This window comes from Triturus cristatus, chromosome 7 (genome assembly GCF_964204655.1).
Source record: "Triturus cristatus chromosome 7, aTriCri1.1, whole genome shotgun sequence".
Classification (NCBI taxonomy): domain Eukaryota; kingdom Metazoa; phylum Chordata; class Amphibia; order Caudata; family Salamandridae; genus Triturus; species Triturus cristatus.
In genome coordinates, this window is record NC_140590.1 from 60,362,682 (window position 1) to 60,389,270 (window position 26,589).

A 26,589-nucleotide genomic window follows, 5' to 3' on the forward strand; every position below is an offset into this window, starting at 1 on the left:
ATGTGCGCTGTGGCCGATATATTTCTGTGGAACCCACAGTTCACTTTTTCAGCACATCCATATGTTATGCTTGGCCGGTTCACTACTGACATAGGTTTAAAACTATCCCTCACCTGATACGTATGTTTTGGGGTTTGGATTTTTTATGTGTGTGTATGTGTCAATAGAATGTATTTCTATTATATGCCTACATCAAAATCTTAGTATATTTTAGCATTTTGTATCAATCTTTGATGAACTGCCCAAGTATCTCCATAGTAAGGTAAAGTAATGCAGTAATGATTTACCTTCCGGTGTGTTACTCTGTGGCCTGCTTTGCAGTCCCTTGTCATATAATTCAAATAACCTTGTTGCATAGTTTGTCCCACAAGTGCTGCATGTTTCCGGTGGTCCTGGTTGTAAGGTATCGAGTTCACACCACTTCCGTGGGAGCGCGGAACCCCAAACCCTAGGACTATGGACAGGTGTACATTCCCTGAGAGGGCCTGAAACCAGGGCGGAGCTTCACGCTTGGTCTCCTCCAGAGGAAGAGATCAGGATTGGACGGGACACTGTGACGAGGAGACAATAGGAAAATCCACCAACCACAGGGCTGAGGAGTAATAGAGGCGGAGTCACAAATGCAGATTCTCCTAACAAAAGGACACCAGTCTTCTGCGGCCTGAAGGCAGGAGTCGTCAGTGAGAGAGGCAGTGAGTGAGACCTCAGTGACAGAGGCAGCGCGTGTCCTGAACGACCTCTGTCCCCTCTCAGCTGGGGGAGGAGGGCTTGTGTCCTCAGAGGACCGCATCACAAGTGGTCTGGTTAATTGCAATATGTGCAGTAATTCATTATACCTCATATACCGCATTAGGAGTTTGGCAGCTGACAACTCACTCCCACAGGCTTCCTCCAAAACATTTCAACAATTTCAAACCTGCCGAAATGTTGCAAGGGAGACAAATGCCCGGTGTTTACGAGGACATGCAGATCTTACTGTTGATGTGCATGTTACGCTCTATTATCGGGAACTAATTCCTAATTGGGAGTTATTCATCAGACACAATAAAAGCTGGCCCAATGCACCCAGGTTTTACCAGCTCCAATAAATATAAACCCAAACACCAGGCTACTCGTATTGATGGCCTTAGGGACAGTTCCTTTGACCCCGAGAGGTTCTCTGATTGGTCCATCTGCCCGTGGGCTTCTGCTGCTACTGGTCCTTCTTGTCAAAAGGTAAATCCTTTCAGCAAAGCTTCAATGAGGGCTGGGGATCCTCTACCTGAGGTCAGCAGTAATGGCGCCCTCTGGGGGATGTGCTCCCTGTCTCAGTAGAGCGCTTCACTGATTGTTCCTTCTGAGAGATGTGCTACTCCCCCTCGGGGAGGGCCACAGTGAGTGTTCCCTCTTACTAATGTTCTATTGTCCCTCAGGGGGCTTCAGTGATTGTTCCCTCTGAGTGATGTGCTATTCCCCCTCAGGGAGGCCTCAGTGATTGTTCCCTCTGAGTGATGTGCTATTCCCCCTCAGGGAGGCTTCAGTGATTCTTGCCTCTGAGTGATGTGTTATCCCCCTCAGGGAGGATTCAGTGATTGTACCCTCTGAGTGATGTGCTATTCCCCCTCAGGGAGGCTTTAGTGATTCTTGCCTCTGAGTGATGTGTTATCCCCCTCAGGGAGGGCCACAGTGATTGTCCCCTCTGAGTGATGTGTTATCCCCCTCAGGGAGGATTCAGTGATTGTACCCTCTGAGTGATGTGCTATTCCCCCTCAGGGAGGCTTTAGTGATTCTTGCCTCTGAGTGATGTGTTATCCCCCTCAGGGAGGGCCACAGTGATTGTCCCCTCTGAGTGATGTGTTATCCCCCTCAGGGAGGATTCAGTGATTGTCCCCTCTGAGTGATGTGCTCTTTACCCTCAGGGAGGGCTTCAGTGATTGTCCCCTCTGAGTGATGTGCTCTTCCCCCTCAGGGAGGCTTCAGTGACTGTTCCCTCTGAGTGATGTGCTATTCCCCCTCAGGGAGGCCTCAGTGATTGTTCCCTCTGAGTGATGTGCTATTCCCCCTCAGGGAGGCTTCAGTGATTCTTGCCTCTGAGTGATGTGCTATTCCCCCTCAGGGAGGCCTCAGTGATTGTTCCCTCTGAGTGATGTGCTATTCCCCCTCAGGGAGGCTTCAGTGATTCTTGCCTCTGAGTGATGTGCTATTCCCCCTCAGGGAGGCCTCAGTGATTGTTCCCTCTGAGTGATGTGTTATCCCCCTCAGGGAGGTGTTCAGTGATTGTTCCCTTTAAGCATTGTTCTTTCTCCATAAGTGAGGGTGTCAGTGATTGGATTCTGGGGGATGTGCACATCCTCTACCTGCAATAACTTCTCCCTCTGAAGAATGTGCCACCTCTGTAAGTAGAGGGAGGTAGTGATGGCCCCCTCTGTTTCTGAGATGTCCTAAGTCCCTCAGTGAGGACTGCAGTGATGGTTCCCTCTGAGTGATGTGCTGTCCTCCATCAGTGTGACCTGCAGTGATTGTCTTCCCTGGGGCACTTGTCTTTCTGTCTAGTTCTCTACACTCACTACCATCAAAGTGTTTTTAATTGCAGGCTTTTTCCAAAAAGCATTGGCAAAGTAAATAAGTCTAGGCTGTTAGACATTTTGGCCTTGCCAATGTCTTTTAGTTACACTTACAGCAATGCTGCTGCTGGTCAGCATGGCTATTAAAAAACAGCAAAGTGCATTGACGCGGCCGCCATGCCATTCTGTAGGTGTGTCCATGTGTTCAACATGCTTGCACGCACCTTCAAAACGACATGCACGTTTGTTTTCTTCAGATTTATCGATTTAGTAGCAGCAATACATTTGGCGGTTTGTTCGACTGTTAAAGTGGTGAAAGAAGAAAGGATCTGGGGGCTGACTCAGAGAAATCCTGTGTTTTGACAAGGGAAGTTGAGTGAAACTTTTTGAGTTCTGCCGGAGTTTAAGTCGGACGGTTATCCTGCTGTACACACAGGTCATAGACAGTCTTAACTTTATGCTGGAAGGATTATGCTAATGAGTTGCAGAAGTCTTGACTACTAATATCCGATGCAGTTGGCAACTTTGCTAATTTCTTTACTGTGCTAAACAAAGCTTTAGGACATCTGTTCGCCGCTGGAATTTCCTTAGAAAAATGTAAAGCCTTTTCCCTGAGAATATTTTTTTATAGGTTTGAAGGGATGATTTATAATCCATTTCAGTAAATGCATTTCTTCAAGTCTCCACTTCCTCTCTAATTTGCGACATAGTTGTTTCTGGGTTCCCAGGTGTCACTGAACCATGGTTCTGAAGGTGTTCTCCTGGACCGATGACACTGTTTAGGGGGCGCTAATTGTGTCATAGCTGAGTCAAGCCAAGAGCGGCATTGAGTGGCGGCTTGATCAGAATCAGTGAACAACTTAGGTAGAGCTTTTAGCAGAGTCGAGTTAGGAGATCTAGCCTCAACTTTCTTCCGAGGGCGACCGACATAGAGTTCTCTGGGTGTTTTAGGATGATTTTTTTGTGGCAATTCAATATCGAAAAGAACAGCCTTATGGTCAGACCAGATCAAAGGAAGGGGGTTGTCAGGGTTAATACCATCTAGGCAGTGTCCCGCATTGTGGGTTGAATCCATCGCAAGATGACCCATCTCTACGCTGTCCATTTGATCTAAAAGTGCTTTTGTATCTGGATCGGCACATTTTTCCAATTGGAAGTTAAAGTCCCCTAGCACATTAAAACTGGGGTGATCAACTTTGTGAGCTAAAGAGGTGCCTAGGTTATCTAAAAAAATGATAAATGCAACACACCATGGGCCACGCCTATGCAAAAAACCTGCCCCGCCTTTCAAATGCAACACACCGTAGGCTACGCCTATGCAAGAAACCCTTCCGCCTTTCAAATGCAACACACCATGGGCAAAGCACATTAAAGAAACCTGCCCTGATCTTCAAATGCAAAACACCATGGGCCACTCCTATGTAAGAAACCTCCCCCGCCTTTCAAATGCAACACACCATGGGCCATGCCTATGCAAGAAACCTGCCCCGCCTTTCAAATGCAACACACCATGGGCCACGCCTATGTAAGAAACCTGCTCCGCCTTTCAAATGCAACCCACCATGGGCCACGCCTATGTAAGAAACCTGCCCAGCCTTTCAAATGCAACACACCATGGGCCACGCCTATGTAAGAAACCTGCCCCGCCTTTCAAATGCAACACACAATGGGCCACGCCTATGTAAGAAACCTGCCCAGCCTTTCAAATGCAACACACCATGGGCCACGCCTATGCAAGAAACCTGCCCCGCCTTTCAAATGCAACACACCATGGGCCACGCCTATGCAAAAAACGTGCCCAGCCTTTCAAATGCAACACACCGTAGGCCACGCCTATGCAAGAAACCTGCCCCACCTTTCAAATGCAACCCACCATGGGCCACGCCTATGTAAGAAACCTGCCCCGCCTTTAAAATGCAACACAACATAGGCAAAGCCCATTAAAGAAACCTGCCCTGCTCTTCAAATGCAACACACCATGGGCCACGCCTATGTAAGAAACCTGCCCCGCCTTTCAAATGCAAAACACCATGGGCCACTCCTATGTAAGAAACCTGCCCCGCCTTTCAAATGCAACACACCATGGGCCACGCCTATGCAAGAAACCTGCGCCGCCTTTCAAATGCAACACACAATGGGCCACGCCTATGTAAGAAACCTGCCCAGCCTTTCAAATGCAACACACCATGGGCCACGCCTATGCAAGAAACCTGCCCCGCCTTTCAAATGCAACACACCATGGGCCACGCCTATGCAAAAAACCTGCCCAGCCTTTCAAATGCAACACACCGTAGGCCACGACTATGCAAGAAACCTGCCCCGCCTTTCAAATGCAACACACCATGGGCACCGCCTATGTAAGAAACCTGCGCCGCCTTTAAAATGCAACACAACATAGGCAAAGCTCATTAAAGAAACCTGCCCTGCTCTTCAAATGCAACACACCATGGGCCACGCCTATGTAAGAAACCTGCCCCGCCTTTCAAATGCAAAACACCATGAGCCACGCCTATGTAAGAAACCTGCCCGCCTTTCAAATGCAACACATCATGGGCCACGCCTATGTAAGAAACCTGCCCCGCCTTTCAAATGCAACACACTATGGGCCACGCCTATGCAAGAGACCTGCCCCGCCTTTCAAATGCAACACACCATGGGCCACGCCTATGCAAAAAACCTGCCCCGCCTTTCAAATGCAACACACCATGGGCCACGCCTATTCAAGAAACCTGCCCCACCTTTCAAATGCAACACACCATAGGCCACGCCTATGCAAGAAACCTGCCCTGCTCTTCAAATGCAACACACCATGGGCCACGCCTATGCAAGAAACCTGCCCTGCCCATCAAATGCAACACACCATGTGCCACGCCCATGTTAGAAACCTGCACCGCCTTTCAAATGCTACACACCATAGGCCACGCCTATGCAAGAAACCTGCCCCGCCTTTCAAATGCAACACACCCTAGGCCACGCCTATGCAAGAAACCTGCCCGCCCTTCAAATGCAACACACCATGGGCCACGCCTATGCAAGAAACCTGCCCCGCCTTTCAAATGCAACACACCCTAGGCCACGCCTATGCAAGAAACCTGCCCGCCCTTCAAATGCAACACACCATAGGCCAAGCCCATTAAAGAAACCTGCCCTGCTCTTCAAATGCAACACACCATGGGCCACGCTTATGCAAGAAACCTGCCCTGCCCTTCAAATGCAACACACCATGGGCCATCCCCATGTTCGAAACCTGCCCCGCCTTTCAAATGCAACACACCATGGGCCACGCCTATGTAAGAAACCTGCCCCGCCTTTCAAATGCAACACACCATGGGTCACGCCTATGTAAGAAACCTGCCCCGCCTTTCAAATGCAACACACCATGGGTCACGCCTATGTAAGAAACCTGCCCCGCCCTTCAAATGCAACACACCATGGGCCATCCCCATGTTCGAAACCTGCCCCGCCTTTCAAATGCAACACACCATGGGCCACGCCTATGCAAGAAACCTGCCCTGCCTTTCAAATGCAACACACCATGGGTCACGCCTATGCTAGATCCCTGACCCGCCCTTCAAATGCAACTCATCATGGGCCACGGCCATGAAAGAAGCCTGCCCCGCCCTTCAAATACAACACATCACTGAGTACATGACTACATAATGAGGAGCTTTGACACTATTCAGTTTGAATAGGTTAATTCTTTATTACATATATTACTTCTCCTTTACTGTACAACCATGGACCAACACATTTTTCCCAAGTTATTCTGCGCTTTCTCAGGGCCAATCACAAGTAAATATGTAAATCTCAGCCGGTCAATTTAGTTTATTAGTTAATAAAAACCATAAACGTAGACTCATAAAATGTTCATAAACAGTATATGAATAATTATAAAAGCCCATTAGGGGCGCAAACTAAAGTGCCTGAATCAGACCATAGCAGCAATAATGATGAACAATCCCCTTGGAACTTATATCAAGGAGGAGAATCCTAGCGTTTAAAAGGATGGGGCCTTTCTCGCCATATTACTACAAACTTGACCAACAGCGGGTCCAGCAATAAAGCGCACAATGCAAAGAGCAGTACCAATACCAGCAGAAAATACAAAGTGCTACCAGTTCTTTCTGTCTTTCCTCTCTCCCTTCCCTCTCTTCTCTCTCCCTTCCCTCCCTGCTCCCTAACCTCATAGTTCACGCTTCCTCTTCTGACTCAGGGGTACCCCGGATCCTCCCTCTCTCTCCATATTTCTCTCTCTATCTCTACCTCTCAGTCTCTGTGTCTTTCTTTTCTTCTCCCTCCCTTTCGTCTCTTCACACCCCCTTTGCTCTCTTCTCCCTCTCCTCGCAGTTCACACTTCCTCTTCTGACTGAGGGCGTACCCCAGATCCTCTCTCTCCGTCCATAGCTCTCTCTCTATCTCTCCCTCGCTCTCTCTGTCTTTCCTCTCTTCTCCCTCCCTCCCTTTCCTTTCTTCTCCCTGTCCTCGCAGTTCATACTTCCCCTTCCCCTTCTGACCGAGGGGTACACTGCATCCTCTCTCTCTCTCTCTCTCTCTCTCTCTCTCTGTCTTTCCTTTCTTCTCCCTCCCTCTCCTCTCTTCTCCATCTTCTTGCTGTTCACACTTCCTCTTCTGACTGAAGCGGTACCCCAGATCCTCTCTCTCTGTCCGTAACTCTCTCTTTATCTCTCTCTCTCTCTCCCTCTCTCTGTCTTTCCTCTCTTCTCGCTCCCTTTCCTCTCTGCTCCCTCTCCTCACAGTTCACACTTCCTCTTCTGACTGGGACGTCCCCGGATCTTCTTCCCTCTCTTGCCATAGCTCTCTCTATCTCTCCCTCCCTTTGTCTTTCCTCTCTTCTCCCTCCCCTTCCACTCTCTCCATTTCCTCTCTTCTCCCTCTCCTCACAGTTCACACTTCCTCTTCTGACTGAGGGGTACCCCAGATCTTCTTCCCTCTCTCGCCATAGCTCTCTCGCTATCTCTCCCTGCCACTCTCTCTGTCTTTGCTTTTTCTCCCTGCCTCCCCTTCCTCTCTTCTCCTTTTTCTCGCAGTTCACACTTCCTCTTCTGACTGAGGGGGTACTCCGAGATCCTCTCTCTCTGTCTGTAGCTCTCTTTCTATCTCTTCCTCTCTCTGTCTTTCCTCTCTTCTCTCTCCAGTTCCTCTCTTTTCCCTCTCCTCAGAGTTCACACTTCCTCTTCTGTCTGAGGGGTATCGCGGAACCTCTCTCTCCATAGCTCTGTCTGTATTTCTCCCTCTCTCTCTGTCTTTCCTTTCTTCTCCCTCCCTCCCTTTCCTCTCTTTTCCCTCCCTTTCCTCTCTTTTCCCACCCTTTCCTCTCTTTTCCTTACCCTCACAGTTCACTCTTCCTCTTCTGACAGAGGGGTATCTCGGATCCTATCTCTCTCTCTCTCTCTCTCTCTCTCTCTCTCTCTCTCTATCTCTCCCCCTCTCTCTCTGTCTTTCCTCTCTTCTCCCTCCCTTTCCTCTCTGCTCCCTCTCCTCACAGTTCACACCTCCTCTTCTGACTGAGGGGTATTCCGGATCCTTTCTCTCTCTCCATAGCGCTCTCTCTCTCTCTCTCTCTCTCTCTCTCTCTCTCCATAGCTCTCTCTCTCTTCCCTTTCCTCTCTTCTCCTTCTCCTCGCAGTGCACACTTCCTCTTATGACTGAGGGGTAGCCAAGGCTTCCTCCCGTTTCGTCTGCGCTTTTAAACATCTTTGCTAAGTTTTCTGCACAGGATCCTCCTTAGATTCCGATGTAAAGAGTGAGTAGAATCTCAAGGGAAGGAAAAGAAAACAAAATGCAAGTCGGACTGCGCGCAGAGGCGTCTTGTACACAGGTGTGATCTGTGGCGAAGCTGGCGTCACATCTGAAATCTTTGAGTAGTTCCAGAGACCGTGTTCTGTTGGCCAGTTTGTGGGTTGGCAGAGAGTTCCGCAGTGGTGTGGAGGGCCTGAGGACATCCGGCGCGCTAGGAAGTTATTGTACCTGTTAGGGACTGAATGTAGCCTCATCGCAAAGGTACAGCTGTGTCCTCTGTGCCCTGTTTCTGAAACACGTCTATGGAGCGCAGTCAAAGGACTGAACTTCACTGCAGGCTTTTCATGAACAGTTTTCTGCAGCGCGGCCAAACTATACTGCAGGACATGGAGGAGAGGGCTGGCGTTTTACTCCTCACTCGATGTGAAGAGAGAAACAGCCGGCCCTCTTCTCCATCCATGTCCAGCATCAAGATCAGTCACCGACAATAATCATTTCATGACATTGCTTTGTCTGATGGCGTCCTGTGGGGTTGTGACGTGCATTGTGACATCAGTTTCAAGCCTCTCCTAATTGGTCGAGCGAGAGTGTTGGCGAGTGATGTTGGCAAGTGGATGGGTGGCCATTTGTTGAAGTTCAGTTGTGAAATGATCGAAGATTGTGGTTCCGTATCTCGGTGGACGGGTTACTCGATCACAACAGTGACGGATATCCGTCAGCTCAACTACACATCTCCTAGGACATAATGGGATTTATATTTCGGCGAACGGGATATCTCTCACCGCTGTGACGGAGTAAACGTCCACTGAGATCTAAATCAGGCCCTCTGTGACACTCTGCATTAGAGACTTTGAGCAGCCCCTGATGAGAGATGTGTGCTGCTTCCTATGGCACAAGTGTACATCCTCTGTGCACTCTATGTGGGCTGCCTGTGGGATATTTCTTTAGAGCAAACAACCAAAAGGCACTGGATACTGTACAGGGTCAGCAACAAATCAAAATCAACAAGTGATAGTAAAGTCGCTGGTTTGTAGACAGTTAACGCATTAGGATTTAGTATTCTTAAAAGAGGTAACCCTCAACTCTTTCCTAAATTGGAGCAGCGTTTGGGCAGTCCTGATGGATACGGGATGTTGGACCTCGTCTTGAGTGCATTGATGGAGAAGGCTTGTTAGCTTCTTAGTTTGCAGCCGGACTGTGTCCTGGCTGTGGGTGTGCAGAGAACCATCATAGACGCACCTGGTAATGACGATGCTGCAGGCCTACAAGGGCATCCAATGGCGCACCACCAGGATAGCGGTGATTTGATTTCTTCAGGACCTAGATGAGAGGTGCTACGGTGTGCAGGATGCCCGTAACAAGTGCCGCTGTGGAGTTTGGGAGGCTATGGAGCAGAGTGACACGAACAGCAGTTCTTACGTTCTTTTCTGCAAGAAATGTGTTCAGTTTCCTTTGAAAAGAGAGGTGCTACTGAGCCATCTTTGTGCTCTTTGGCAACGTGTGCCTTGATTGTGAAATTGTTATCTAGAATGACAACAAGTGTCCTGGCATTCGGCGAAATCTGGATTTCGAAGCTGCCGATGTTCATGCCTTTGAGCCACTTTGTACTATTTCTTGATTTTTGTTCTTGGCAAATAACAAGAATTCTGTCTTGGTTGGGTTGAGCTCCAGCTAGGTGTTGGGCATCGAGTCCTGTGTGATGGGCAAGCAGTGTCCTAGGCATTGGATGTCTGAAGCAGAAGAAACTTTCAGGTAGAGTGATGTATCATCAGCATATTGGCGAATATTGATTCTGTTATCTGGGAGTGGAGAGGCAACAGTAGGAAGGTGAAATCTGACTGCACGGTACCCCCACTTTTTTTCCTGTTTTTTTGCTGGTTTTTGATTAGTCTGACTGGAATTCTTGTAATCAGGACCCCAGTTTATCTACTTTCTCCCTAAATTGGTTGTGCATATACTTTATGTACACTCCAGATTGGATACTGAGGTACCCTATCAGTCCCTAGTATATGGTACACCATACCCAGGGCCTAGGTACCCCAGAGGCCTCCCAGGGGCTGCAGCATGTATTGTGCCACCCCTGAGTGGCCATTCAAAATGACACCACAGGTCTGCTACTGCAGCCTGTGTAAGGTGGTGCATGCACCCCTTACTTAGATATAGGTTACCTATATCTATTCTAAATCACTGCACATATAAACCTAACAGTCACCCCTATGAAAGGCCTTATCTATCCTGAATGCAGGGTGCTGGGTTTTATGTGAGAGGGTGCCCCTGCATGGGCAGAGCCCCTCTGCAGCCTTCGAAACCTATTTTCCAGGGTTGTCTGGGATGCAGCCAACCATATATATTTAAGTGCATTATAACCTCGCGGTAAATGCTAACTTTAAAACGGCTGCTTAGAAACATGTCGTGTTTGGTGTCAAACACCTTGGAATCATATGATTCCATCGTAATACAAATAGAATGGGGGACCGGGAGCATAATTAGAGAAAGGTCCAGTACCCGTGCTCCCTCAGGTGAGTGGAAGTCCTACAAATATGGGGTCAACATGTTTCGCGCATTAATGCTGGTCCTTAAGGGATCCATTAGCGCTTCGTCAGGACCGGATATAGGGTGTAGGACTTCCACTCACCCATCCTGAGAATAGCAGTTTATTACACACCTGCTGTTAGACCTGGCACCTTGGCGTGAGTTTCCCTTCCACTTTTTGATGGTGTGCCTCGATTGTTTTGCTGGTGTTGTCCGCTCAGGGCGCCGCGCCACGGCTAATCCGTGCCGCAGCGCAAGTGCTCCCTAGATAAAGTATACATTGATTGATATTCATAATTGGTTCATTGGATTCACTGTCAGCCCCCAGTAAAGTGCACCCGGAGTGCCAGGGCTTGTGAATGCCAATGGCGCTAGTGGGCTGCAGCGCTGGTTGCGCCACCCACAACAGCGGCCAGGTAAAATGTGTCCTGGGTCTGCCACCGCAGACCCCGCGTGCAGTCCCGTACTGTCCCGCCGGCTGGGCAAGTGCCCACACTTGCCAGCCTCCAGAACCTTCCCTTAGCCTCATGTTAGTCACCCCTATGGTAGGCCCACGGGCAGGGTGCGTTGTAGGTGTAAGGTAGGACAGGCCCTGGTTGTGTGGCCTGTCCTAGTAGTGAATTACCGCCATAGTCGTAGTTCACTATTGCAAGGCTACCTGCTCCCCTTAGGCCCGATGAGCTGCTGGAATTATTACATCCTATAATCCCAGCAGGCTCGGGGAACATGGTAGAAAGATATGTTTAGTATGCCTGAACTCGGGATGATAAAATACTTCTTGTAGCCAAGTTTATTTTACTATCCTGGGTTTGTAAATACGACTTTTAGAAAGTCGGTATTTACTCGCTTAATCATTTCAGCCGCCTCTGCTGTGCGTGTATCTGACTGTCTGGGCCATGTGAGTGACAGGGCTGGGGGGATGACAGGCAGCGAATGGCAGGAGGACACCTTGGTGGGAGGTGGGAGTGCCCCTTGGCCTCTGAATAGGGCAGTGCTCCACCACCACAATGCTGGCTCCGCCCCCTGGGGAGCGACTGATGACTCAGCCTGCACCTGGCCAGGACGGGCGAAGCGCTGTCCACAAGGTGCTCCTGAAAGTACTTGTCCCCTGAATGCCGGCTCCACCTCCTGTGGAGCGGCTGATGTGCCTGCCCCTCACACTGAAAGCAGAGGTCAGAGTACCCCCCAACAAAGTGCTCAGGACTGAGAACGGTTATGCGAAGGCCCCCCTGGCCTGAGAGAACAAAGGAAATGTGGTATAAAAGTAGGAGCCTAGCTCCTAAGAAATCAGAATCCTGTTTTACCACAAAGGACCTCTGCCCGACTAGAAGGAGAAGAAGACGCTGGAAGGACTGCCCTGCTGCTTGCCTTGCTGAGAAAGGAGAGGAAAAGACTCTCTGAAAAGACTTTGCTACTTTGTGCTTGAACATTCTCCAAGGGCTTGATCTGAGCTTGCCCCCTGAACTGAACCCCAGGACTAGTGGGTTCTCTGTGCTCTTGCTCGTCCTCCAATTCGAGCCGTGTGTGCATCCCGCTGGAAAGAGACTGCGCCCCTCATCGCCCCTCCTAGGGCCGTGACACTCAGGAGCTTGCCTGCCTTAACCCCGTGAGAGCCCCGCTCCGTCCGGAGCCGCTCTCTGTCCCCGGGCTAGGTTGCCTGCGCCCCTGTCACCGGCTGCCACTGGAGCGCGCTGAACGCGCTGTCACCCCTCCCGCCGGAGTCCGTCCGACGACTGTGATCTACGCCGGGTCACCCAGCTGCACTGACCGTGCCTTGTGACCCCGCTTCGCTATCCCCGGACATCTCAGGCCGCGCCGCCCCCGCTGTGGAAACCCCCCTGCACCGCCGTGCTAAGGGTCGCTGGCCGCGCCTGCCTGCTGCCCACACCCGCTGATTGAGGATCCAAGAACACTTCCCCAAAGCCGAGAGTCGCACCGATCTGTGCCGACTCTCTCCTCGCAACAGTGCTACCGGAATTCCAGTATCGGGCTCGGGGCCCGCACCGCCTTACTTCCCCGTTAAATCCTCACCGCACGCCCGTCTCACCGCCGCTGCCCGGTAGCCACCGGGAGGGGCTGTGCACGGCGCGAGCGCGCCCACGACCGATGCGTGAGCCGCGGTAGGCCTGAAGTAAGTCAAAGACTGGAATCTCCCAAGTGACATTGAAAAGAGACTAAAAGAGCATCCGCTTAAAGAACCGTTTGCCTGCTTGATAATCTGGTAGCATCAAAACAACTTTACTAGTCTTGTGATAAATCTGCATATTGAGATAACTATTTTTATATAAAGAAGCGTATTTTCCCATATCTAAGCCTGGTGTCCGTTTCTGGGGGGATTGATGTATTTACTGTGTGTGTGATTGTAAGTGCTTAACCAACAACGCCTGAAGAATCGCCTTGGCTGCTCACGCCACGCACCTAGAGGGTGAGCAAGGGTCATTCCAAAAGGGGTTATCCTTTGCCCTGACGTGGAGGAGAGGGTCCCTGCTTGACACAAGGACATACTTGCGCCAATCAGAGATCCCCGACTCTAACACCTGCCCTCAATCATTCTTTCCAAAGAAGAGCTCCAGGATCATTTTTAATCTTTGCTACACGGAGTCGTGAATAAAAACTTAGGTTCTGGGCTCCGCATAGCATTTTTAACGCACCAACTCACCTCCCTTTTTATAGGCCCACACACCCCCATGCACAACTGCGGCGTCTCCATAAAAGATCTCCGATAAAGAGCCCTCTTGCGGGGCCCGTGGGGGACTGCAGCGCCACCCCCACAAGGAGCAACGCCCGATGATGAAGCATGACACTCGAAAGGGTGTGTGAGGGCACTATATTCTAAAGGAGAAATTCCCCACACTCACTTTTCACCCGACCGCACTAACAGCACACATAACATCTCTTCAGCATTTTTTTTAGGAACAGTTACCCTCTCAATATATACATCATATGATTCCACCCTTCCAGAGGGACTTATGTGAAACACCGGTACACCCGGTACCACCTTTCTCGACCTGGGCATCACAAAATGGATGCTGACAGCCACAGACACGAGTCAGCCCTCCTGCTGCAGAGCCAAGCTCGAGCAGAGGAAGGCCTGACTATAGGCTTCCTGTCACAGGGAGGTGTGACCACCTCCCAGGCAGGCTTTAGTGTATTGGGGCTGGGTGGGTGTAGTCTCAGAGTGCCAGAAAGTCTGCACTGGGGGCACATTTGGTGTTCCTGTGCATAGTCCAGCTCAAACCAGTTGCAGGAGCAATTTGCTCCTGCTCTGGCACGAAACTGGACAAAGGACATGGGTGTACCCACCCCTCTGTCCTGACCCTCCCATAGGTGGGTCCCCAGAGTTTGTCCAACCCCTTCCTTGGGTATAAAGAAGGAACCCTGACCACAGGAATTTAGATTTTACCTGGACTAAAGTCTGCAAGCAGAAACCAGGTTCTTCGACGGTCTACACTTCGCTGGACGACAGAAGAATCTCCCTTTGCGTAAAGGAGTTACTCCCCTGCAGCAGCAGGCACCTTAACGCATCTGACCGGTTTGCATCTCCCGAACTCCTGAGGACTCCGAAGATTTCTGCAACACAGGAGGTGGGTTCCTGAGAGTCCCTGAGGTTGACCTGACCTCTTAGCAATCCTGAGACCAGTATCCCTCATGGGGACCGTGCAACCCTAACCCTGTGTGCACCGTGTACTTTTGCAGCAGCATATGCTTTTTGGTAATCCCTGAGGCTATGCTTAGGGCTACGTGTAGTCCTGATACCGAGCAGTATTACCACCAAAGATTTCCGGCCTACACTCCACGAGTGTTCCGTGGGCTGGTATTTCGTGATTCAGCTCAAGGTCCCTTGGCGATCTCTGGTCCGTTGGCCTGTGGGTCCCTGTGAAGGTAACTTTGAATTTCCTTGGGCTTCCCTGGTTGCTCCAGACGTGCCCCGACTCTCCACTGCTTGGAGAGTCCCCAGGACCTTGCTGGTCCTCACCGTAGCTTGTTTCCTCTTCCAGCGTGGGTCGCAGTTGCCAAGGCTTGATGGTATTCAATCCGGCCACTGACCCCCCCCAGCACTCGACATCCTACGTGGGACAGCACACCTCTGGACTTTGGTCATCTTCGACATCTCCTAGTCCCCGTGGCTGCAGAGTCAAGCATCCGATCTTCTCACCTGAAGCACCCGACATCGGTGGGCATTCGTCTACCAAGCCCCTGGTCACCCTGAAGTGACCCAGACTCTGTCTCCTCTGCTTTCAGGTGCTTCTCACCTCAGATCCAGACTTGGATTCCACTGGAGACTTTTCATATTCCCGGCAGCAGCACTTCTTCGCATCACGCCATTGAAAACGATGAGGGTTTCCGACACCACTTGACCCCTATGATCCCGGCTCCTCTCGGATAGGTAACACGGGTATCTCGGTACTCACAAGGTTACTGGCCTTAGAACCTTCTATGTTCTAAACGGTTTGCCTGAAGTCCTCTCCGAAGTGTCCTTAAACTGTAATTTTCCAACCGCGACTATCCCATAGAGTTGTACGGAGCTCGTGTCTGTGTTCTCACACTGCACCCGTCCTCCGTGAGTTCCCTGTGTCACTCCTTTGTGTGGTTCCTTGGGGTCCCAGCGATTCTACGTGCTCTAGGCACTGTGTCTAGTGAAGTTGTTGTTGTTATACCATTTTTTTAGTATATGGTTCGGTCTCCCCCTGTAGCCCGCTGTGTATTGTGCTATTTACTGTCATTCTATTGATTCAGTATTGTGTGCCTTGTGCTCTAATCTCATAAAGAGGTTAGTAGAGAGTGTTTAGTAATAAATACATATATTTTGTATAACACTTGTGTGGTTCTTCTTCCCTTTGGTCATTCAGGAGGTTCTGATCTGGTAAAACAAGCTGCTTTACATTCCTTCGAGACTTAGCCTGAAGGCTGCTCTCCATTGCTACCACTAGGATAGCTTTCTATAAAGGTTGTCTTTAACCTATTCATCAATAAGGGTTGTTTGGACTGGTACAAGGTGCCCACTTTAATTAGTGGACAGCATATACCAGGCCAACTTCTCACAGCAACCAGCTCCATGTAAAGGTTGAAGATCACCGGAGATCCTGGGGGACTCCGCAGGTGAGAGGGATCTTTTGGGATAGGGTGGTGCCCATGTGAACTAACTGGTGTTGGTTGGAAAGGTAGGAGGAGACACAATGAAGGACATTGCCTATTAATCTCTTTCAAGACCCCAGGATATGGATGCCACTGTAATCCCTTTAGTCAGGGGACATTGTCCATCTGCGCTAGACCTTGTACCCAATTACATCAAAACCTTATTTTGATTTAAATTGACTATTAGAATCTTGGTGTAAGCTTCTCAATGCAAAAACATCTGCTACTGGGATACATAACCTGGGTTCACACTAACCATGGTTGTTTCAAGTTGGCCAGGTTGACCAGCGAGCTCTGTGGAGTGACAGGTCTCTTGATCCCAGTGTGCTCCTTCACAGGGCTGAGCATTCTGAGGGCCAGCCCAAAGGCTTGGCTGTCTGTCACTCCAGCTTGTAGGTGGGAACAGTCTCCCGCCATGCCTTTCCTGATGCCTTTTTGGTTTTAAGTCCATTGGTGGCTGAACCTCTGATTTCATGAAGTGCTTTTTGCACCCAAGATTCATTTGAAATGTACTCTGATATCCTCTTCCCTGGGGAGGGGGAGGAAGGGGGTGATTGCAATTAAAATAAACAATTCGTGGAATATGATGACATGGTTTGGCTGCCATCATAGAATTAAAGTATGTGACGCAGCCGAGTTCAGACCCTGAGTCTCCTGGTTCAAGAGGATGGAAGCATTGTTCTCAGTGAGTGGATTCATCTATTAACCGCTGTTGCCGTCTCTCTTCTCCTAGGCCAATGGAGATCCAATGGAGCCGCATGAACGACTCGATGCCGGAGCGTGCAGAAGTGTACGGGGAGCTCCTCAGCATCCCATCCCTCAGCATGATGGACAACGGCACCTACGTCTGTGAAGTGGCCAACAAGCACGGGCGCGCCTCTGACCAGTATGTGCTGGTGGTGTACGGTAAGATGGCGCTTAGCCTTTTGTTTTTACCCCTCATTTCACTTTCAGCTCAACATTACCCCTGTTTAGTGGAAAGCATCAAGCAGGACGAGTGCTAAAGCGCATCTACAATTCTGGATGGGAGTGGGCAAACAGGTTGGTCCTGGGTCTTAAATCTATGAATACAGAATAGGTTTTAAAGCTTAAAAGGCTCCATTTCAGGGACTGTGATGCCTAGTGCTTGATTTGTAAATACATTAGTGCCAGGGCCCTTGTCAGGAGGCCACAGCAGCTTGCACCACCCAAATCCCCTACCAGCACTGCCAATGACAGTATCAACACTACTACAAACCATCACACTCCTACAACTGTGACATTTTAGACTGTTCCAGGCCCCAACGCCATACAAGTTGATGAGGTGACATGTGTTAGCCATTTCTAAGGTATATTGAATTAATAAACAACTATTGCTGTCTCTTAATTGGATAAACAGCCCCACCATGTGACAGACTGTCATAAGAGCTGGTGTTGACAGTTAAGTGCTGGTGCATAGCACCGGGTACCACCAGCTCAAATTATGCACTGGCGATGCCAGCTGTAAGATGTGTTTATTTTCTGTGACTTTGATAGCTACTAACCTTAACTTCATAATCTAAAATAGCTCAGTGTAGGAGAGATTGAACTTCAATGATAACGATACAAGGTGTAAGATAGAATCATTTACAGAGGCTATGATAGTGGCTAATACATGATTGAATCACGTCTAGGAACTATGAAAGGTCTAGGGGCATGATAGAATCAACTTCAGGAACCAAGGTAGCTTCTAGAGCAGGATAGTCTCAGTTTCATGGATAACTCTTAGTGAGCAAAAGGCTAAACTCCGGGGGCTATGATAGCTCTTCTTATGGAGGTCTTGTCTTACCCTCATCCTTCATCAACGCTCTCTCTAGGGGCAGTCTCTCTCCCCCAGTTACCATTGTCAATGCATATCTCACTCATGACATCTTCACAAAACCTCCAACCGCAGTCAGGATCCTCACACTCTTAGAGAAACGTCCACTAGACCCTGCCAACTATTGTCCCATCCCTCACCTACCCTTCACTGGCTAGAAAATCGAAAAAGAGTTTTAAATTCAACTCTAAGATCAAATTAATACTAACCCTCTCCTGCACAACTCCCAGTCTCACTTCAGCCCTCGCTGTAGCATAGACTGCTACCTCATACATCGCAGATGATGCCCTATTGACCACAGATGAGGACGGCATCTGCCCCCTGATATTGCTGGTCCTCTCACCTGCCTTCGGCACAATTGACCATCCCACCTTCATACCCACCCTGGAGTCTCGAATGTGACTTACTGTCAGTGTCCTTCACTCGCTCCCCTCACACCATTTCAACTGGCACCGGTTTATTTGCACAGGAACCTCTAGGTCCCAAAAGATCCCTATCACCTGCGGAGTCCCCCAGGGTTCTATACCGTCCCCTGTGTTCTTCAACCTCTGCATGGAACCGCTTGGTGTTCTACTCACAGGTAACAGCATCAAGATTCACCAATATGTAGATGATAAGCAACTCTCCTTAAAAGTCTCCTCTGCTTTAGGCATCCCACACCTGAAACACTACCTGCACATCATCCAGACCTGGAGGCTCTGGCTGAACTCATCCTAACCAAGACAGAATCCTAATTATTTGCCAAGAATAACAACAAGAAAAGTACTAACCTGGCTCAATGACATGAATCCTGATGCTTTGAAACCCAACTTTCACTACATTTCAAATCCCTTCAATTGCGCCTGTACACTAACCTTCTCCTAAGGGAATACAGTCCCAACCAAAAAAAAAAAATACTGCCTGGTACCACCTCTACCGTCTAAAGAGAGTGGAACCATTTCTTCCAGAAAGCAAATTCAAAACTGTTGTTCAAGCTCTCGAACTCTCACAGCTGGATGGTATTAATGCCCTGCTCCATGGCCTCCATGACTCCACACTGGCACCCCCTTAGGCACCCAGGGCCTGAAGAAATGATCATCATATCACCCCCATCATGATGGAAGACCTCAGCCCCCCCTTGTCAGCCTGCATCATTTACAAAGACATAACGACCAGCACTCCCACTTATCTTGCAGGCAAGCTCACCATCTGTGGTGGTTTTTGCACACTCACAGCCAGGACACCATCTGGTAAAAATGAAAAAACAATGCACCAGACTTTTTCCACCTATGCACTCAGGATCCGAAACAACATCCCAGTCTCCTTCAGGACCACCTCGACGCCGATCCTGTTTAGGAAGGAATGGAAGACACCTCTTTAAAGAACACCACATCACAAGGCATTAAGAGTCCACAAAGCAGCTACCTATCTAATCGCTCTGTGATTTGATGCTGGTCTCCAACCATGAACAGTGCCCTCCTACCTTTAGGCTACATTTGCCGGATACAAATACCACATACAAACGTAAATACAGCTTTCAATGTAAGAGAAGCTCGATGCAGAGACTATGGTCGCTCGCTGTACCATCCAAGATCTACTCTGTGGAATGTGATAGGTCTTAGTGCATGGTAGGCTAACCTTCAGAAACTATGATCGATCTCTGTACAACACAAGCTCAACATCAACGACATCAACAGTTCTCAGTGCATGGTACCCTCAATCTTGGGTTTAATATAGGCTTAGTTTCATGACACTGCCCTGTTCAATGTGTACATGGTATTACAAGACTTCTCATCCCTCCGGCACCTCATGGCTTGTTTAATTGAATTTGGATTTGTAAATGGCATGTGGTGCATAGTATGTGTCCAAGTCTTGTTTTGCACACCCAGAGATCCCATCCTCCTGCATCCACCTGTTTTGCATGACCATGTGTGTGTTGTTTTGTTATTTTCTTGATGTGCTTTTTTTACCCCTCATTTCTAGATTTCAACTACACATTTGTCCCCCCACCTGTTCACCACTCAGGTACTGTGTTTGCACCTTCACCCTGGGCTTTGGTGAATTTACGTATATCGCAGCCTTGCAGCATGGGGCTCTATGATTTCACCAGTTACCAGCCTTGCATGATCAGGTTTTCCTGCTCTGTGGTGTCTCTCTGTGTGGTGTGATGGTGGTGGTGGTGGTGGTGATTATTTGACGAGGCTCTTAAAATCTCATAGAGCTTTTGAATTTTTCTTCCTGGTTTTGGGTCTTCTTTCAGGGACCTATCCTATCCTAGTTCTTAGAGTGATGTCAGTAGAATACAGTTTCCTTCTGGTGACGTTTTCTCCTTAGAGTGATGTCATCCAGATATGTCAGTCAGATACAGACTCCTTTTGATGATGTTTCCTCTTTAGAGTGATGTTATGTTATGTTATGTTATGTTATTCACTTTTATTAGGCGCACAGCTGCCCCAGCGAAGGGGCGTCCTGGCGCCTGATCAGGTACACAACACAGTCAGTCAGTCAGTCAGTCAGTGACAGTCTTCTTCTAGTGATGTGATGTTTCCTCCTTAGAGCGATATCAGTCTGAAATGACCTCCTCCTCGAGACATTTGCTCCTTAGAGAGATGGCAGTCAAGATGGTCCCCTGGTGACATTTTCATCTTAAAGTGATGTGAGTCTGACAGGAGGAAGGGTGTAGGCATGCAAAGGAATTGAGAGACTTTATTTACAGATTGTAAAAAAATGGATTAATAGCCCACCTGAGGGAGTGAGGGTGACTGCAACCTGGGGGTATTAGGCGATGCATTAAGGATGCAAAATAGAGGCCTGTGGGACAACAAAATGGGAGGAAGTAGAAAGGAAAGTTTAAATACTCGTAGGAGAAGAGGCTAGAAATTACAGAAGGCAATGGAAAAAGTATGGGGGTCTTCAGAAAACCACTAGCTGCCCAGGCTCCACAGTCCGCAGACAGGTGACGGAAATCTTGCCTTGATATTGACTCCAGTTGGTTGCCCTTGTACCCACATTGCATGATCCACATGCTGTAGGGGTCTGTAGTGGAGACCAGGTTGGGATTCTGGTTTAAGCCTGCACAGGAAAAGAAGGGAGATTTGACCCTTGGATTGTGAGAAAGAACTGCTTAATGCTAATACGTTAGTTAATTGTAGGTAGGCACAACAACAGGTTGTAGAAAATTGAAATGTTTCTGTGCAGCTAACTTTTTTTTGTACTCTTGTTTTTCTCCCACACCTCAAACCTTGTCCCCACAACCTCTATATCTCTTATTCTATAATGCTTCTGTTTTCTTACTGCCCCACCCCTGTCTCTCCAAATATCTTTCTTCATCTGGCTTCTTTTTCTCCATCTGTTTGCTATTCTATTTTCCAAAATCCCCTATCAACTTCTCTCAATCTTCCACATTGACCCTCACCACTCCTCCAGATCCTGGTGCAATCATTGAGGCACAGTCATCCGTGCCCTACGCCATCATCGGAGGAATCCTCGCCATCCTGGTCTTTCTGGTTATCTGCGTCCTCATCGTCATGATCTGGTGCTCAGTCCGGCAGAAAGGTGAGTAACAGTCAGTGCCTGCTGGCTTCTGCAGTGGTGGTTGACTTGGGTGTTAGAGGTTCTCAGCCAGCTGTGTCATTGGGTAGAGTTATTTGAACAAAACAATTGCAGCGGACTGGAGCAGAGGAGGTGACCTTGCTGTGCTTGGAACCCTGGAAATTAGTGACCTTGGAACTGCTTACCCTCTGGGGTGTATCAGGGCCTCCTGTCCATTGCTATGTTCATATGGGCCTTGAGCACTAACTAGGCCCATGTGAAGTCACAACCCCTAGGTCCTTGATGGAACACTAGGAAGTCACATGGTCACTGAACTACTGCTACCACCACTGTGGTAGGAGATAAACCCCGAGCCATTGATGAGGTCCCTATGTTATTCTCTTATGCCAGAGACAACCCCTGCCGCTGTCTTACCGCAAATGTCTGGGGCAATCCCAGGTTGTCTTTAAGTATGGTCCCTTATCCATCTTTTAGTCACTAGGGTGTACAATGACAAGTTAGGTGTTGAGGCCCTTGGGTGTCACAGGGTCCATAAGCCCTTGCCGAACCTCTCAGTCCTCTCTGCGTAACTTCAAAGCACTCCAATGGATCACATGGTCTGCGAGCCTTTTTGGTGGCCTCTAATGTCACATGGACTCACTCTAGAGGACTATCCCTCAGCATTGCTGGCACCAGCTGTTATCAGATGATGCTCAATCCACTCCTGGCTTACAATGGTGTGAGATGGCCTCCCACCCTTCAAAGAACCTTCATTGGTCAAAACTCTATAGTCTTCAGAGTTCTGACCCCAGAGTCATTGCTGATGACCTCAGTTGGCAGAAGGTCCCTAATGAATAATGCAGCTTGTTCCCTCTTGTGTCTAGTGCCCCCTCAGCCATTGCTTGTGACCTCTGGTGACAGGTGGGCCCTTAAAACATAACTGATGCTCTCCGTTGCCAGCTGATCCTTTAGCTGTTTTTGGTGCCCACTGGTGCTAGATTGACCCTCAGCTCTTATTTGTGTCTCTGTAGCCATCATTGCTGACACACTCTTGGCGCTGGGTAACTCCTTGGTCATTGCTGACACCCTCTAGTGCCAGATGCTCTCTCATTGCTGGTGTCCTCTGGTGCCAGGTGACTCCTCAGTCATTGCTGGCATCCTCTGGTACAAGTTGCTTCCTCCATCATGACTGACACATTGGTGCCAGGTAACTCCTCGGTCATTGTTGACACCATCTAGTGCCAGATGGTCTCTCATTGCTGGTGTCCTCTGGTGCCAGGTAACTCCTCAGGCATTCCTTTTGTTGAAATCTTTTTATTGAGTAACAATTTTGCACATTTTAAGCATACAATCAGAGCAGTGCTCATGTAACGAGAGAGAAAGAAAAGAAAAATGATTGCCAAAAGCATACTGTACAGTACCCAACAGCAAAGTGAAAGACAGCTGAGTAGGTCACCATGACCACAAGAAATCATGGGGTAGCATCCATGGGCAAGGCGGACCAATACTGATGAGTCACGCTACCGAGTGGCATGCGAACGGTTCAGATATAGTGCAGTTCGAACCAAACTGGGGACATAGGGTACAACAAAATGAGGACAACTTAAGTCAAGGAAGGGAAAGGGAGGTCACTTGAGACCTGCTGTCGCATCTAGTGTAGCCAGGGGAGCCAGTGCTGTCCAGACCCAGTGGTAATGAAGTTCTGAAACACGAGAGTCAAGCCAGTCTGGAGGTCAGTGCTATTCAACACCCCTGCCGATGGGGGATGCACCATGGGTACCAGCCTCAGATAATGTGTTCGGGTCCCCTGTGTTAGCTTCCAATTCTTGGAGCTTGGAAACCATTGTGTCCCACTGAGGCGCTAGGGGGAATTTACGAAAAGCAATCTTTTGGTTGTTATTAGACCCAGGTCGAGAAATTGTATGGCAGCTCTATTTCTGCTAAAGAGGTGTAATATATGGGCTTCCCAACTGGGGGGAATGGCTCAGGAGGTGCAAGTTGTCAAGGTGACTGTCACATTGCTCCAGTACTCCTGTAAGACCGAACAATGCCAGAGCACATGGAGAATGTCAGCATCTAACTGCCGGCAGGGGGGGCGGCCGCGTCTACGCAGAGGAAGTACCTGTTGATTTGAGCTGGGGTGAGGTAAGCCCGATGCAGCACGAAGAATGGAATTGTTTGAACCGCTGATTAAGCGGAATATATGTCAGGCTGCCTCGAACAACAGTCCACTCTTGATCTGTGAATGCCCTCCCCAGGGCCCCTCCCAATGATGCCGAAGCCGAGTGAGGTCAGCCTCCGTGTGTTGTCTGATGGAAGATGCGAACCAGCACATCAGGTGTCCTCCTGTCCCCATCACGTGAAGGTATTGCAATGTGTGGTGTATGGGAGGCTCCTGAGTGAGTGTACACCATAGAGACGATAAAGCGGCTATAATTGTTCTATGTAGCTGTTCTGCCCAGGGTGCAGGTTCCCCTCTGCTATGAGTTCCCGATATGGGATGAGGGAGCGTCTTGGAAAAGGTCTCCCACGTCCTGAATTCCCTCTGAGGCCAAGTGTTGTAACTCAGCTACAGTCATGTAGGTGTCCCCTCATGGGGTTCCCAACAATGGGATTGCAGGTGCATATGGGACGGTGGTTCTAGTAAGAAAAAGACTCCTATGGAAGCAACTATATGCTACGTTAAGTAGAAGTGTGTCGGGGGGGTTTGGACTTAGAGCAAGGATGAAAAAGTTGTAAAAGGCTACCCTGCGTCAGTGGGGGCTTTAAAGAATCCGTGTATGGTAAATACCGGGATGCTAGCTATCTGGAAACCCATTGCAGCTGGGAAGTTAAGTAGTAATGCTCAAAGGTAGGAACTGCTAGGCAACCCAATTCGGTAGGTAAGTAAAGTTTTCCCATGGACACTCTGTGGCGTGATGTTCCCCATATAAAGTCTCTCACAACCTTTTCCCATTGCCTGAAGAAAGGGGGGGGAGATGATAAGGGGTAGAGCAGCGAAGAAGTAAAGAAGGCGGGGAAGGACTACCATTTTGATAAGGGCAATCCTCCCGGAGATTGCCAATGGAAGAGTCTTCCAGAAACCCATCTGTGACCGAATCGCCGTGGTGGCCCGGTGCCCGTTCCCATCGAAAAGGTCAGTTCTAGTACGATAAACTTGGATCCCCAAATAGCAGAAAGGGTCCACACACCAGGCAATGGGGGTCCCCTCCAAATATGTATCCCGGATCGGGAGTCTGCTTCAAAAAGGGCGAAAGTATATATTTTGCTGCATTGACTCGCAGTCCCGAAGCATGTGCAAAATGGCCGAGGGCTTGGTCAAGTGCGGAGGGGATGTTATGAAGATCTTGAGCACAGATCAGCAGGTCATCTGCGTATAGCGAAATGGTGTGGGTGCCATCTCCCAGTGGAATCCCCATGTCGACATGGGGGCGAATATGAACCGCCAGCGGCTCCACTGTCAACGCAAACAAGAGAGGTGCAACGGGCACCCCTACCGGGTGCCACGTCATACCCGGATTGGATCTGAGACATAGGGCCCCATTCGAACCCGGACCAATGGATCGCGATAGAGCAGTCGCACCAAACTAAAGAAGTAGGGTCCGACTTCAAAACAGGCCAGAACGGCGAAGAGGAAATTACAAGCCAGCGATTCAAAGGCCTTCTCAAGGTCTAATACCATGCAGCCCGTGCGAGGCCAGTCGATCGGGGCATACTCCGCCACCCGGAAGTAACGTTGTATGTTCAAAGCGGTATTACGCTGTGGAAGGAAGCCATTCTGATTGGAGTGCACTAAGTCAGGGACAAGCGGGGCCAGTCGATTGGCCAAGACTTTTTCCAGAATCTTATAGTCCGTGTTCAATATTGCAATCGGCCGATAAGAGCCAGGGGACGTGGGGTCTTTACCAGGTTTCAGCAAAGAAACTACATTAGCGGTACGCATGGTCGGGGGTCGAGCTCCATCCAAGATTGCCTCTGCAAACAGCAAATGGAGTTGTGGTACTAGACTCCTCAGTCATTCCTGGTGTCCTCTAGTGCCAGGTGACTCCTCAGTCATTGCTGGCATCCTCTGGTGCAAGGTGCTTCGTCCATCATTGCTGACACACTCTTGGTGCCAGGTAACTCCTCAGCGATTGTTGACACCATCTAGTGCCAGATGGTCTCTCGTTGCTGGTGTCCTCTGGTGCCAGGTGACTCCTCAGACATTGCTGGTATCCACTGGTGCAAGGTGCTTCCTCCATCATTGCTGACGCCCTCTGGTACCAGAAGACACTTCAGCCATTTTCTGTGTCTTCGAGTGTTAGACTGACGTAACTCCCGGCTCTCAGATTCCTCTTGCTCCCAGCGATACTCCTTCTAGTCCCCCAGGCCTTTTCAATAATTAATTCTTTTGCAGTTCCATTCCCACGGTGAGGTGTATATTTATGTAGGTCTTGCTTCACTCTTGCGCCACGCAAGAGGGCACAAGTGCGCTGCACACCCTAATTTGGATTTATCAATCCATGCAAGGCCACCTTGCATGGTCCTGATTGGCTTGATAAATCCAGAGTAACACAACACAGCACAAATTGCTGCTTTAAGTTACTCTGCCCCGGGAGCGTGGGTGTTCCCAATCATCCACCAATGGATTCTAAAGCATTCCCAGATTTATCATTACTGGTAGACCTGGGAATGCATCAGAACGCCTTCCAAGGTGAGTTGAAATATCTTTATTTCTCCTTCTTACTTCCTATTTGTGTGTGTGCTACATTCTGCAGCACAAATAGTACAGGAAGGTATCCCTTCTGGCCCAGAAGCAGTCCTGATACCAACGCAGACACCCTTGCACCATGGTGCAAAGGTGCCTGTGTTGGTACATGTGGCACATTGTGCGACAGCACTTGTAAATGGTAAGAATGCGCCATTTATTGTTAAGTATGGTGCATTCCTGCCCTTTCCCTGTCACGCAGCACAGCAAGGTGGATTACTTCATTGAGCTTTGCCGGATACCTTAGTAAATATGCCTCTCAGGGTTTCCCCTTCATGCACCTGCATGCGCCGTCACTGCAGAGTTTGGCACATGTGTACTGTGCGTGTGCACACATGCCTGGCAGCCCTCTGTGAGATCGGAGCATGCGTCGCTACAGACGATGTTTAAGGGCGTCTATACTCTGCAGAGCATGTTTTCTCCTCCGGTAGGACTCCCAGGGCAAGTAGAGAGATGTTTAGCACTTCTCCCACTCGACAACTCACCAATGCCCACACAAACGAAGAGCTGTTTATACCCCAGCC

At 49.3% G+C, this 26,589-nt stretch overlaps 1 protein-coding gene across 3 annotated transcripts in view; it reads left to right on the top strand.

Moving 5' to 3' along the window:
• CADM4 (cell adhesion molecule 4) overlaps positions 1–26,589 on the top strand; it is a 1,244,810-nt gene that overhangs the window by 1,208,285 nt on the left and 9,936 nt on the right. For 2 of the 3 annotated variants that reach the window (XM_085615631.1, XM_085615633.1), the window contains exons 7-9: positions 16,705–16,877; positions 19,771–19,812; positions 21,214–21,342. In XM_085615631.1, coding sequence (XP_085471757.1) covers positions 16,705–16,877; positions 19,771–19,812; positions 21,214–21,342 — 344 coding nt within the window. The remainder of the gene's footprint in view (positions 1–16,704; positions 16,878–19,770; positions 19,813–21,213; positions 21,343–26,589) is intronic. The other variant, XM_085615632.1, reaches the window with a different exon arrangement.